At 50.2% G+C, this 14,411-nt stretch overlaps 1 protein-coding gene across 1 annotated transcript; it reads left to right on the forward strand.

The window, feature by feature from the left end:
• The first annotated feature begins 988 nt into the window (after positions 1-988).
• On the forward strand, positions 989-12,163 carry LOC104372322 (cytochrome P450 4B1). The gene is made up of 12 exons (XM_086617087.1): positions 989-1,168; positions 4,954-5,098; positions 5,757-5,801; positions 6,344-6,471; positions 7,874-7,998; positions 8,126-8,277; positions 8,830-8,936; positions 9,294-9,484; positions 10,024-10,157; positions 10,743-10,807; positions 11,341-11,423; positions 11,778-12,163. Exons 1-12 carry the CDS (start codon positions 989-991, stop codon positions 11,944-11,946), a joined length of 1,524 nt encoding a protein of 507 aa, XP_086473213.1. The 3' UTR covers positions 11,947-12,163.
• The last annotated feature ends 2,248 nt before the right edge of the window (positions 12,164-14,411 follow it).

The raw sequence follows: 14,411 nt of genomic DNA on the forward strand, positions 1-14,411 counted from the left end.
CGCGCCATGGCTACCCCCGCGCCGCCGCGCCCCGCCCACTCCACCTCCCAGCAAGCCGCGCTTCCATTGGCCGGCGCGGGACCGCCCCGCTCGGCCCTTAAAGGCCCAGGCGCGCCCTCTGCAGCGCTCGGAGGGCCGGGAGGCCGGAGGAAAGCCGCTGGTTCGAGTCCCGCTCCTGGCGGGTCGGATGAGGGCGAAGGAGGCGGCTAGAAGTGGCTGGTGCCTCCCTCCTCGGTTACCATCCGCCCGCCCGCCAAGCTGGGCAGAGGCGCTCGCTCCCAGAGATGACAGTGGCCAGGAAGCAGCGCTGCCTGCCACAAAGCCGGGCCGAAGCTGCCACGTTACCCACCCCGCCTCTCGGCTTACACAGCACCAGAAATCAGCCCGCTGCAGGATTCACCGCGCTCGCTGTGCAGAAGATGTTGTCTCTGTCGTTTCTAAGATGCGGCTTAATATGACGGCTCGCTCGGGGGGCTGGCAGCAGGGAGGGAGGAAGACAGGGAGGCAGCCGGGATGCCGGGATGGGAACAAATGGAGGTGAGGGTGAGATGAAGACCTCGGGGGGAGGAAGCCCAGGGTATGCCTAGTTTTTCCTTGCGTGCACTAAAAGCCTGAAGAACAGCATGCGAAGAAGCGATATTCCCAGACGCCGGCTTCCCACACGCGGTGGGATGCTTGTTACACACCCTCACTCAGCCAGGCTTTTTTTATTTTTCCTTCTCTTTTTCTTTCCTGCCGGCAGCGAGGAAGAAGGGCGGGCGACAGCTCTCGGCCCGTTTCGCGGGCAAGCGGTGCCTTTCCCGAGGTCCCGAGGGATGCTTCCCTCCCAACAAGCGCTGTCGTGATTTGGCAGCCGCTCGGACTTTGAACCTGCCTCCCCGCCCTGCATTGGCTGGATGCGGCGGGGCTGGCCGGCGCGCCCGGGCGGTGGCATCGAGTTCCGCACGAACCGGCCGCCAGCCGCCAGTCGCTGCCTTCACCGGGAAGGATGAAGCTCTCCTGGCTCGGCTTGGATGTCTTCCGGGTGCTGCACTTGGCAGCCGTCTTCTGCCTGACCTGCGTGCTGCTGAAGGCCATCCAGCTGTACCAGCGGCGGCGGGAGCTTCTCAGGGCACTGGCCGACTTCCCCGGCCACCCGACCCACTGGCTCTTCGGCCACGTCCACGAGGTAGGGCGAGAGCCGCGTCTGCGCTGCCGGGGGGAAGGAGGGAGTGCGGGGAGCAGCTTGCCCAAGCAGCGTCAGGGAATGATGCTGGTGAGACTTGTCCCTGTGATCCAGGAGAATGGCTTCTCCTAGTCCCCGGGGGAACGGAAAGATGGGCATCCTTCTTCTCAGCCATACAAACTGCCTTCTCGGCCATACAAACCGCCTTCTCAGCTATGCGAACACTCAGGCTGCTGCAAAATGCACGGTGAAAAGAAGTGGTAGCTGGCTCACAAGTAGAGAAAGCGATAATATAACGTGGTATTGGCAAGGTCATCCCAGGACGTAACCTGGCATTGGTACTGGAGTTAGCAGAGCCGCGATGCTCTGTGCTGGGGCAGGCTCTGCTGTCACCTCTCTGCTCATGTGGAAGTCAGAGCCCAGCTGCTGCAGCTGTCCCTGTGATGCTGAGCAGGTGCACACTGCTCTCAGGATCCAGAGGCACCTTCTCTCCCTTGCCAGCTCACATCAGCTTCGCAGCCAGGTGAGCCAGACAGGGCATTGATCATTTGGAGTCACGGTTCAGCTGCAAAACACTTCCCAGGTATAGCATCCGGCACAGGGACCACGGATCTTTTTAAGGTTGCATTAAAGCCATGACTAACTAAACCTGCGTGTATAAGCAAGCCTTGTTCTGGGCACTCGTGGCATGAATGACTGTCCCCCGATGTGTGCACTTGCCTGCGCAGATCAGTGTGGCTGCCTTGGCAGATTTCCCCAACTCATCGGTAGCTTCACAAAGAGTAACTGAGCTGCCCGATGCGAAAGGCTTTTCTGTACTTGCTAAAGGCTGCTTCACATCACCTTGACCTCTCTTGGACTCTGCTGGTGCCCTGCCCTGGCTAAATCTGTGGCATGTTAAATAACCAGCACCTGGAAAAGTAGCTGGGAAATCTGGGAGGGACCTCCTAGGGCTCGTCTCTGTGCCGTGGCAGCCCCAGTTTTGCTGCACTGGACAGGACAGTCAGTCTTTTGGCAACATAAGCATGTAGATGGGCCAGTTCAGGGCTTTGTTGCGCTGCCAGTTAGACTTTAAAACTGCAATTAAATAAAGTAGGTTCACCCCCATTTGTCAGTAGTGACTATCCTGGAGTGGGATTTAACCATTTGTGCTGATCGCTCGCTCCCGTCGTGGTTAGGTTGTTTACAGCTCGATTTTAACTCAGTGCTTTTTGAAAAACTCCTGTTTTGCAAATTCAATGATTTTCTGATTAAATGCTGCTTTATTCCCCAGAGCTCAGCAGTTCATTGAGCCAGTGAGGAAACTGGCAATGCTCTGGGCACATGCTGAATACAGAGTTTACACACACCTCGGAGGAGGACCCTGAGAGGGGACCCAGCCTGGTTCTGGCTGAGCACGGCACAGCTTGGTGCTCAGATTTCAGCTTCTCTGTTGTCTGTTTCATTTGCTATCGGTGCGTAATCATTAAAAGTGCCTTTAAGCGCCTCTTCCCAGATGCTTTTAGTGTTGGATCCATTTCAAAACTCACATTTCAGCATGAGATCAGGTTATTACCTTTCTTCCTTAGACCCAAGCAGGGGTTATAATTTTCTTTTAAATCCCCAAGGGAGGAAGAAATAGAAGTGATGGTCTTTCATGCAGAGCCTGGTAGCAGGAGTCCTAGTTCAGAAGCAGCTCTCTGTTCCTGTTCCTCTGCAGCCTCCAGAACTTTACACCCTCTGCCCCGGGAGTGCTCCACACAGCAGGTAGAGGTTATTCACCTTGGGCATAACCTCTTCTTTTAAATAAACTGATCCTACCCTCTGCCAGCATAAGGATGGTTCTTGATAGCAGAAACTGAGGCCAGTGCTCCTAAACCAAGGTTGGGTGCACAGGCTTCTAGGGTTAGCACTTCTGCCAGCAACGTTTGCTCGGCATCTCCCAATTACTTCCATCTATGCTTTCTGTGGTTTCGTGATGGGAGGAAGCACAAGCAGACATTTCAAAGGGACTTTCACATGTACCTAAAGGCACCGTGCCAAGCCCTGCTTCTGCTGGCATTGCTGAAGGGGTGAGTGCTGGGGAGGGCTGCCTCCTTTTACCCCAAAACTGGATCCCTGCAACCAGAGAAATTTGTGGTTCTCTTTAATAAGTCTCTTTAATATGTCTTGAACTTAAGCAAGAGAAGTTGAATGACAACTTTCTATCATAAATGATAACTGGATGTAGTTTGTTATTCTGCCGAATGCAGGAGACACATGGGACATGCTGCAGGGGCACCCCCCCCCCCCCCAGCTCACAAGGAAAGGGACTTAGCCTTGGAGCAAGGAGCCTGGATGGGCCCCCCCCCCCGCCCCCAGCCTGCGCCCCCAGTCCCCTGGCAGACGCCTGGTGACTCCTGAGCATCAGTTCTGAGACAAGCCTGATATAGGTGATTATTTGAGTACAAGCCATCTCCTGGGTAGAGAAACACTAGCCAAACTAAAAGATAACTCAGCACTAAAGTGATTGAGCAAATATTCACTTGCTTGAGACAACAGGGTGACTCTGTGGCTGATTTCTACACCAGTATGCAGACGTAACTTGAACTTCAAGCTTCAAGTCAAAGCGGCAACAACAACAACAACAGTAATAACAGAATATGCAAAACAAGTGATGCACAATGCCATTGCTTACCACCTGCCGACCAATGCTCAGCCAGTTCCTGAGCAGTGGCCCCACAGCTAATTTTCCGCCTGTTTATATACTGAGCATGACATTGTACAGTATGGAATACCCCTTTGGCCAGTTTGGGTCAGCTGTCCTGGCTGTGCTCCCTCCCAGCTTCTTGTGCATCTCCTCACTGGCAGAGCATGGGAAGCTGAGAAGTCCTTGATATAGTGTAAGCACTACTTAGCAACAACTAAAACATCAGTGTGTTATCGACATTATTCTCATACTAAACCCAAAACACAGCACTATACCTGCTACTACCAAGAAAATTAACTCTATTCCAGCAGAAATCAGGACAACTGGCTGTAAAAGCAATAAAGTGATGATCACTTTCAAAGACCAAACCCATCAGTGTCACTGATACGAGTGTTGGTGCTGATGTTACTCCTCAGCATGCAGCTTCCAAGAACCAGAGATGAACTTTTCTGGGAGCACCAGCTCTTGATCGCCTATTAAATTCAGTTGCATCAATGAAATCTTGATCTGACATTATTAACCAGCATCCTGTCTTCTGTACAGTCCATTGCTGATTGTGGACTCATTCCGTTGAATTTTACGTGGACGCTGGCCTTCTCCACCTAAATGGCTGGAGGAAGCTGTGGCCCAGGTTTCCCGATCAGGAGGCATCATTGCACTGGGGCAGACACAGCAGCGATGCCGTGGGCTGCTGTAAAAGTGATGCTGTATTTCTCACGACTGCAGGGTGCTGGTTGCTCGGCCATGTGTGAGTGAGAACACATTTGTATATCACAAAATGCAGATGCTGCCTGAGGCAAATCTGAGTTTTCTTTGGGGTGGCCGTGGAAAAAGAGCAGATAACGTACGTGTACTGATAGGCACCACCACTGTCCCAAAGGATATTCTCCATGGTTAGGGTCAATTGATAAGGAAGAATTATTTTATATGAGGTTTGAAAGTAACAAGCATCTCTACTTCTGGTGCTCTGCAAGCCCAGAGGGACAGCAACTTGTTTGCCATTACCTGGTTTTGTGATACGGAAAGACTTTGAGCTTTTTAAGAGAGTGGTTTGAGAGATTATTTATTTTTTACTCTGAATCTAAGTATTCTTTCTCTTTTTACTTCCCCACAACTACAGTTTCTTATAGAGGAAGAGGTGCTGGATAAGGCAGAGATCTGGGCACAGAAGTACCTATATGCTCACCCTTTCTGGTTCGGCAGTTTCTCAGCAGTCCTGGTTATCACCGATCCCGACTATGCCAAGGCTGTGTTGGCCAGAGGAGGTGAGAATATGCCACCTTCAGCTGTGGAGCGACAACCCCAGCCTGCAGATTTCCCATGCCAGCCTAAAAATTCACAGTGAGGCAGGGCTTCACAGAGAGGTTGTCTTGCAGAAATCATCTAAAAGCATGGAGAGATACCCCTCCTCCATGCCGTGCCCTCAGTGCTTCAGGCACAGAACTGCGAGGGTGATGGGGACCTCTCCAAATCTGGCAAATCAAACTTCCTCAAGTCCTCCTTGAGAAGTTATCTTCTCGGTGCCTGACCCCAGCAAGGAGAAGACAGCTGGAAGCTTTTTCCTCAGCTCAGACCTCTGGCTCCTACTGTGGAGCTGTATCTTTAGTGCGTCGAGAGAGAAAGGTGCTGAACTGTGCTGTCTGGGAGGGTTAATCATTTATCACACAGCACAGATTTTGGTCTACCAATATTCTTGTTTATTCCAGTCTTGGCATCTGCTTTTCTGTGTGTTTCTTGCAGCTGGGCCAAATGGTGTTGTTTTGTTGTGAAATGCTGTTGAATTCTGCAGGGATGCCACCAATTCTGCTTCATACCCAACCAAAAGTGAGAGCCCAGAGGGAGCTTTAACGTGCAAACCAGTTGATTGGTGCTAGTGAAACATTTACCATTGCCTTTTCTCTTTCTTGATGATTTTTTTTACAGATCCCAAGGATAACATCAGCTATAAACACCTCGTCCCGTGGATCGGTATGTATTCCCACAGCGTTGCCTACCAGGAATGATTCTGAAGTTAGTCAAGAACATGTTATAAACAAATAGCATTGTCTTTGTTTCTTGATTCAGTCATAGCTATAAGGTTCCCGAAATTATTATGATTACTGAAAAAGGTACTAAATAATGCTATTTTTGGTGATTTGGGGAAAGGAAGTTCAGACACAGTCATAGGTACTAATGAGAACCACTGACACGTCTGTAGATAGCAAAGGGTGGTGATGGGAGAAGCTCAGATTCAGTGGAGGACCGGTGAAAAATGCACCTGCTGATCTGAGCTTCTCAGCTCCAGCAGTGCTGGTGTTTCTTTTTGGAGGCAGTGCTGTGTCATTTTGGTGAGCAGGGCTCTGCTCGGCCCTGGGAACCCTGGAGCTGACAGCAAAATTTGGAAATACCGTCTCGTAGCAGCTCAGCCAGCAGATTTAATTGTGCTCCTTGCAGGCGGAGGCTGTGTCCTCAGGCAACTGTTAGCAGCCTGCTTGTGCCCAGCAAAACAATCCTTGCCTGTGTTTCCCCAGGGAACGGGTTACTGATCTTACACGGGCCAAAATGGCACCACCATCGAAAACTCCTGACTCCAGGGTTTCATTATGATGTCTTGAAACCGTACGTGGCCCTGATGGCAGAGTCTACTAACGTGATGCTGGTAGGTTTCACCTCTGCTCCTCTCCCTGCCCTGTTTACTTTTCCCTGATCTTGACTCCTTAGTAGGTAAAAGCTGAAGCAGTTTTCTTGCAATGTCTGTATTCACAACCTGGTAAGTGTAAGGACAAGCTGTGTCCCAGTGGTCAAGGTTTCCGAGTCACCAGAAATCTTTATCCATGGGCTGGAAGGAATGAGCAGGTTGAGCCTCAACTGTGTCTCAAACTGGGCTCTACAGCTAAAATTTGCATATTAACGTTACTGCCATCTCCAAACTGTGCATAATGTCAATCTCAACTGCAACTTCTTATAAAGCATTTTTGTAAGTGAAAAATTGAAGTAAATAAAGGTTCATAATAAATACTGGAAATATAAAGGTTGGAGCCAAGCTACACTGCAACCTAAGGTAGAAGGGTATCATTTGCTGTCATCATGGCCATGGCTGGACTGCAATCCCTGCCCTGCCTCATACACAGTGAAACTGCACTGTCCTTCCATCTTGTGGTGCTGGGCACAGCGGAAACCAGTGTGAATTACAGGTGAGGGGCACCAGGCTTTATGCACACTTGTCCTGAACTGGCAGGAATCTTGGTATCGGATCTGTTCCTTCTCCTTTGCCTCCCTCCATCCAACCTCCCCAGCAGCTCCACATGGATCCTGGCTGTCCCCCCTCCCACCGGCCCAGGGAGCAGCCAGGAGCTGGGGGATGGAGAGCCAGGAGAGATTTTGCAATGAGCATGATTCCTTGCAGACAATGCGTATGCCTATTGTGGGAGCCTATGACACCACGTAGCAATCTTTGTATGTGCTGAGGACATAAATCTGGACATAAAACCCCTGTTCCCCAGCGTGGTTTCAGGCTGTGGGATCTCAGATGTGACTGTGCTCCTCCATCTGTGCTCCTAAATCTCCATTTAGATTCAGATTGGATATTAGGAAAAAATTTTTTACCATGAGAGTTGTAGAACACTGGAACAGGTTGCCCAGAGAGGTGGTGGATGCTCCATCCCTGGAGCCGTTCAAGGCCAGGTTGGACGAGGCCCTGAGCAACCTGATCTCGTTGGAGATATCCCTGTTCCTTGCAGGGGGGGTGAACTAGATGACCTTTGAAGGTCCCTTCCAGCCCTAACCATTCTATGATTCTATGATTCTATGATCTCCTTCCTTTCTCAACTTCTGAGTCCACTGGTTCCTTACAGCCATGAAGGGACAGAGGATTTGACATCATTCGTGTCTGCTAGACAAGAGATAGATGCTGCCATTTTGATGGCAACTAAGAGATCCTCTATTTTTTTTTCCATTTCTCTGGGATGTATCCCTAGCTGAGCGCTCATATAATTGGAGTATGAATGCAGATCTTGCAGAACTGTCCCTTGCCTTCTCATTTCTGTCTCCTTGCATCCTAGGATAAATGGGAACAGCTGATGACAGACAGGAAACCAGTGGAGCTTTTTGAGCATGTCAGCTTGATGACTCTCGATAGCATCATGAAATGTGCCTTCAGTTATCACAGCAACTGCCAGACCAACGGGTCAGTGCTGGCTGCCCCAAACCCTGGCAGAAAGCTTGCAGCTCCAAAGGAAAGTGGGCAAATTGCTCATTGTGATGCTCCTAAATTTACAAACTTCCACCATTCTCCACCATTTTCCTCTCCCCAGGAAAAACACCTACATCCAGGCTGTCTACAACCTATGCCACATGGTGGACCAGCGCCTCCGCATCTTCCCCTATCACAGCGACGTCATTTACTGGCTCAGCCCCCATGGATATCGGTTCAGGAAGGCCTGCCAGCTCGCTCATGACCACACAGGTATTCCCTGCTTTCCTCCTCTCCCAAAGCTTTCGAGCAGGATTGGCGAGTTACCTCCTTGCCCATGCAGTGACCCTGCCTGGAGGCTTAGAGCAGGGACCCAAGCAGAGCATCAGTGGTGTGGTCTAGGCATGAAGCAAGAGAGTCTTACAGCTCCTGGGTTATTAAACTGGAGTAATGGAGGACTTCCTCTCTGCGAATGTTCCTGTTAAATGACCACACTGGTGAGACAAGGGATGGATGCTACAGGCAACACCACCGCAAGGGATGATTTTCCTTTTCGGTCCTGGCATGATTCTAATACAGGAGGGGTGGGGAAAATAGGCTGAGGAGTCTGTGGTGGATAAAGAAGTTTGCAGAAAAGAATGGCAACGTGCATGGCATTTGTTGCTATGCTGCTGAAAAAGCCAAACTGCCCGGGATGCAGAAGCACACGTGTCAAATGCATCATGGACTGAGTGGTGGTCACCCCCTTGGGTGAGCTTTGCATTGGCAGAGCGATTTTGCAGCTCATCATCTCCTGCACCTGCTGAACCTTTGACTCTTCCCCAGACAAGGTGATCCGCGAGCGAAAAGAGTCCCTTAAAGATGAACAGGAGTTTGAAAAGATCCAGAAGAAGAGACATTTGGACTTCCTGGACATTCTGCTGTGTGCCAGAGTAAGTGGCGAGGAGTGACACTGGTCGCCTTTGTTGGGGAATACAATACGCAGAGGGATTTCATAGTCTTGCTGGGAGGGATAAAGAGATTTATAAGGAAAGGCAGAGAGCTTCTGAATTCAGTCTAAACAGAGACTGATTTTATTTATATATCCCAGGGGCATCACCACCCCCCTTTGCAATAGCTGAGGGAATATGATGTCCCCTCTTGGCATATTATATTTTTTATATATATCTGACCCATGATAATAAATAAATAAATACGTAAATAAATAAATAAATAAATAAATATGTATATATATAACCCATACATATATACATATATATGGGTTACTGAAAGTGTCTCTGGGCTGTTAGGATGAGAATGGAGCTGGACTGTCCGATGAGGACCTGCGTGCTGAGGTGGACACATTCATGTTTGAGGGCCATGACACAACAGCCAGCGGGATCTCCTGGCTCTTGTACTGCCTGGCATCACACCCCGAGCACCAGGCACGGTGCCGGGAGGAGATCCAGGAGATCCTGGGGGACCGGAAGACACTTCAGTGGTAAGGTTGCATGTTTCCTCAGCTTTTTTTCCCATCAACAGTGTTTCTAAATGAGCAATGTCTTCAAGGCTCAAAAGCTGGGGGGCCAAAAGACTGATTTGTTAGGTTGCTGCATGCATGGGGGCTTCATAGGATGGAGCAAACACTACATCCTTCAGCTAAATCTGCCTCCCTGCTCTTCAGGGCTCCTGTTGTCAGGACAGACACAAGAAAAAGCCGTCCCAGACCAGGAGGACATGCTGGATGCCATGCCAAGACCTAGGCCACCAACATTGGTGTTTCTTTTCTTGTGTTTTCTCATCACAGAACGTTGTAGTTGCGCCTTTTCACCTTTAGCTGTCGCTTTGCACTTGAGCTTGTTCAGAGGTTGTTAAGGCTTTTCAGAGGTGTCCTGGGGTTCCCAGATTGCGGGTTCCTCTGTACACCCCATCTGTGGCAAGAGGCTCTGCCCAGGGGGCTGATGGCTGTGGGCCGAGGGGCTTCATGGCACACAGCAGCGGGGGGAGCATGTGGCTCAGCCCCTGCCTCTGTCCCGGCAGGGAGGACCTCAGCAAGATGACCTACAGCACCATGTGCATCAAGGAGAGCCTTCGCCTTTACCCACCAGTGCCTGGTGTGTCCCGGCAGCTCAGCAAACCCATCACCTTCCCCGATGGACGCACTTTGCCAGAAGGTCTGTAAATCCCATTGCTGCTTAACAAAATCACACTCTCTGACATCAGCCCTGTCCTCGCTACCTGCCGCAGAGCAAAGGCGACAGCCCTGCTGCTGTCACCTGCCCCGCGCTGGCACAGACGTACAGGGAGGACCATGCAGATGCTCATGGTTCATCCATTTTGGCAAACTGCAGGCACAGGGAGATGGGGACTGGTCCTGTCCCAACTTGTGGTGTGGGAATTCATAGAATCATAGAATGGCATAGGCTGGAAGGGACCTTAGAGATCATCTAATCGAACCTCCCTGAATTGCCCTGTGCTGCTGCTTTCCTTCTCTGATTTGGCACACAAGCGAGCAGTGTTGGTGGGGGACGATGTGCCAATGGTACCAATGCTTTCCTCGTTTCCACCTTTCGCCTTCTTACAACTGAACAAATGGAAAATGTTTTGTTTTCTCTGAAGCTAATGACAAAACTCTCATAGGCTTCCAGTTGACAGATAAGACCATGATGATTTAGATGGACCTTTGTGTGACCCAGCTGCAAACTCCCCTTTGGTTTCTCTGTCACTGAGCCCTTTTCTCCTCCTCGGTTGCTCTACAGGTGGCATCGCTGCAGTAAGCATTTATCTCATTCACAGAAACCCTGCGGTATGGAAGGACCCTTCGGTGAGCTTTCTTTTGCCTTTCTAATAATTTTTCCTCTTTCTGCTGAGCCTCTTCCAATGTCCCCTTCACTTGTTAGCAGGAGAGCAGAGCCCCTCCTTGCTCCCGAATGTCTTTGCCCACAGGAATCATGCCGAGAAGCAACAGCAATGCGCTAGTCTCGGCAGGCTGCAGCACAGGGTGCTCAGACAGCAGCATTAGGGCTGGGTGCTGCCCAAACAGTAAGACGAGGTGCTCCAAAAAGCTTGTTGTATTAACAGGCCAAAAGCTGATTTTTTCCTCAGCCTACAGGTGGAGAATTGAATCCTGGCTCCCTGGTTTTCATCATATCTATGGCTAGTTTATTTTGGCAACGGCGTTGCCAGGCTCAGTGGAAAGCAAGGGAGTCTGCTCTGTGAGCTTCAGTCCATCTCCAAATGAATTCTCTTCCAATGGGGTTGTTCAGAAACTAGGGGGTATAATGTTTCTGCAGATACGGGCCAGTACTGTGTTTCTTAAATAATGGCTTTTTCTTGCTCCGTATTCTTCATTTTCAGGTGTTTGACCCTTCGCGGTTTTCCCCGGAGAACGTCTCTGGCAGGCACTCTCACGCCTTCCTGCCTTTTTCTGCTGGAATGAGGTAAAGTGTATTGAAGGCTGAAGGAGACTCACCTTCAGGTTCAGAAGGTCAGCAGGTTGCAGACCCTTCTGCTTGGACACCCATTGCCTCAGCTCTGCGGGCCTCTCCTTTGGCTTCCCAATCTCCCCTCCCTCTCCATGTTCATTGAACGCACATCCAGGAGCTCCCGATGCTCCCCCAGATCCCCTCTGTTCAGCCCATGCCCCTATTTTGCTACCCAAAACACAGCCTGGAGCCCCCAGAGCTGCCGAGGGGAAGGGTCGTGTGCTGGTGTGAGAGGGCTGGGGTCTGGCCAGGGGATTTGGTGTGCCCAGCACTGAGAGGGAGTGGCTGAGTTGCTCTGTTTTACCCCAGGAACTGCATCGGACAGCAGTTTGCCATGAACGAGATGAAGGTGGCCCTGGCCCTGACCCTGCTTCGCTTTGAGCTCTCGCCCGACCCTGCCAATCCTCCCTACAAAATAACTCAGCTCATTCTTCGCTCCAAGAACGGGATTCACCTCTATCTAAAGAAAATCCGCTGATGCTGGCAAGTGTCCTGCCTTTGCCGGAGGGCAGGACTAAGCAGATGATGGGACAATGTTTGTCTGGGGCAAAAGGTGCAGGGCAGGATTTGGGGATGAAGATTCCTGATTTCTGTGCTTTTTCCACCAGCTGAAAACCCTTTTTGGCCTGGGCCCGAGTGGCCAGATGGCATCGCACAGACCCATTGCCATCTGCTCTGCGAGCACCGACTTCAGAGCAGCTGGGCATGGCCATGCCTCTTCGCTGGCTGTCCGCTTATCCTGCTGTAAGGGCTGGCCTGGCCTGGGAATGTCCACAGGTCCCAGCAGCTTCCCTCCTTACCAAATCCTGCCTTTGCACTCCTGTCCTGGACAAATCCGTGACTGTTCCTAGCCCTGCTCCATTGTCAGCACCTTCCTCAGTGCCTAGAGGTCAACCCTCCTCTCCTGCAGCAGGGACAGCCCATGGCAGACCTCACACTCAACGTGTCTCCGATCTGTAGATTCCAACTAATTCCAGTTTGGGCTCTGAAATTCTGCCTAAACTGCAAAATATTCTGTAATTTTTGTGTTGATAAACCAATAATTATTCCTGCAACAGCAACTGGGTCAGTTTTTATTGCTGATGCTTGCCTGCTTCGTCACAAATACCGTGTAAAACCTCTTTGGAAATGGGAGGTGGAGAGGAAACCCATGAGCAGCAAGAGACAACCCTGGGGGTGTCCGGCTGGGCGCCTGCCCGATGGTCTCCAGCTGCAGCCAACGCAGCGTCTCCTTCCATGGGCAACCCCTTAGCAGGGGTCCAATGTGCAATCGTCATTTAAAGCTGCAAGGGAAGAGGTTCTGGTAGTTAGAAAGGCTTTTATTTCTCTTTTTTTTTTTTTTTTTTGATATTTCCCTAAGCTAATAAAGTTCCAAAAGTTGTATGCTTGAGGTACACTGGAGGACACTAGCGAGCTGTCCTCTGCTCTGCAGGAGTCAATACTGGGATAGAAAGCATCAAATTGGGAAATCCCAAATGCTGCTGCGGCAGTTGGCATCGTGGTGACATCAGCTGCGGTTCTGACACCGTGAATGCAGGCTGCTGTGCAGTAAGGCAGTGGCTGACCTCGTACAGCTCTCATCTGTAGAGATAAGGCAGATACAAGCAGGAGTGGGAACAGAAGGGCCTTTTTGGGGGATACACTGTGCTACACTATCAACACCGTGAACCCAATCACTGTGGTGGCCCTGTTAACAGAAGGTTAGATCAAACATAAGGTTTTGTCCAATTTCAATTTTAAGTACACAAAGGGTGCCCATAATAAGAAATAGATATAATACAAATAACTTGTGCCACCTCTCCCTCTGAGCATATTACCAACCTACTGTAAATGTCACACCAAAGGTGTCCTCGGAACAGGTGTAACTGAGAAACTGCAAAAAAAACAGTGTATATTGTGTATATGTGCAAAAATGTGTATATTGTGCAAATGAGGTTGCCCCTGCACCTCCTCTTCCACACCACCCATATGTCCTCTAACCACAGCCGTACCCACAGCTGCCACCAAGCCCCCTACAACCTCCTCCTGTGTCCTCTCCTTCCACCTCCATGCCAGCACATCCAACCACCATCAATAAAACCCGCTGTCATGTGGCACTCGCTTAGTCAAGCAGCCTTAAGAAGACACATTCATCAGCCAGCTTCACCTCCTACCTCCATACCTCATGGGGCTCCAGGCACCCAAGCCACAAATTAGTTCCTCCTATGAGCAAAACCTCCAGGTTGCCCGGTGTCCTGGTTTCAGTTGGGACAGAGTTAGTTCTTTTTAGCAGTTAGAAAAGCTCTGTGTTTTGGTTTTGGTCTGGGATTCACTATGAGAAGAATGTTGATAGCACACTGATGTTTATAGTTGGCACTGAGACCTCAAGGACTTTTCAGCTTCCCATGTTTTTTGCCAATGTGCAGGAACACAACACACTCGGGGGGAGCATAGCCAGGTCAAAGGGCCCACAACTCCTCTTATGACTTGAACTGAGATTTAGGATTGAGGGCCAAATTGGTCATTGAAGTGTTCCGTATCATGCAGCGTCATTCCCAGTGTAAAGATGAAGGTTGACTGTAAAGAAGGCCTTTTGCTTTTCTGGAGGCTTTCACGCTCAGATTCTCGGAGTACTATCTCCCTCTTGCTCTCTTTTCAGGATTGTGGTGTCTGGACCTACCTGTTTGAGGATCATTTGCTGGGATGAGACAGGCGTTGGTCACCGGGTGCTGAGCAATTACACTGTGCATCACTTGCTTGTGTACACTGTCATCACTATACATAAATAATTATTTAATTACATTGTTATTGTTATTATTAAATTGTTCTTATCTCAACCCACATGTCTCCTTCCCTTTTCTCCTTTAATCCTCTTCCCCATTCCTTGGGGGTAGGGGAGAGTGAGCAAGCGACTGTGTTGTGCTCAGTTGCCAGCCGGGCTAAACCACGACACCCGGAAGCAAC

Source organism: Tauraco erythrolophus, chromosome 10 (genome assembly GCF_009769465.1).
Source record: "Tauraco erythrolophus isolate bTauEry1 chromosome 10, bTauEry1.pri, whole genome shotgun sequence".
Classification (NCBI taxonomy): domain Eukaryota; kingdom Metazoa; phylum Chordata; class Aves; order Musophagiformes; family Musophagidae; genus Tauraco; species Tauraco erythrolophus.

Excerpts from the sequence above, each read along its gene's own strand:
- LOC104372322 (XM_086617087.1), top strand. The coding sequence starts at position 989 with ATGAAGCTCTCCTGGCTCGGCTTGGATGTCTTCCGGGTGCTGCACTTG. Across the intron at positions 5,099-5,756 it reads GGCTGTGTTGGCCAGAGGAG|ATCCCAAGGATAACATCAGC; the intron begins GTGAGAATATGC and ends TTTTTTTTACAG. Across the intron at positions 8,278-8,829 it reads GCTCGCTCATGACCACACAG|ACAAGGTGATCCGCGAGCGA; the intron begins GTATTCCCTGCT and ends ACTCTTCCCCAG.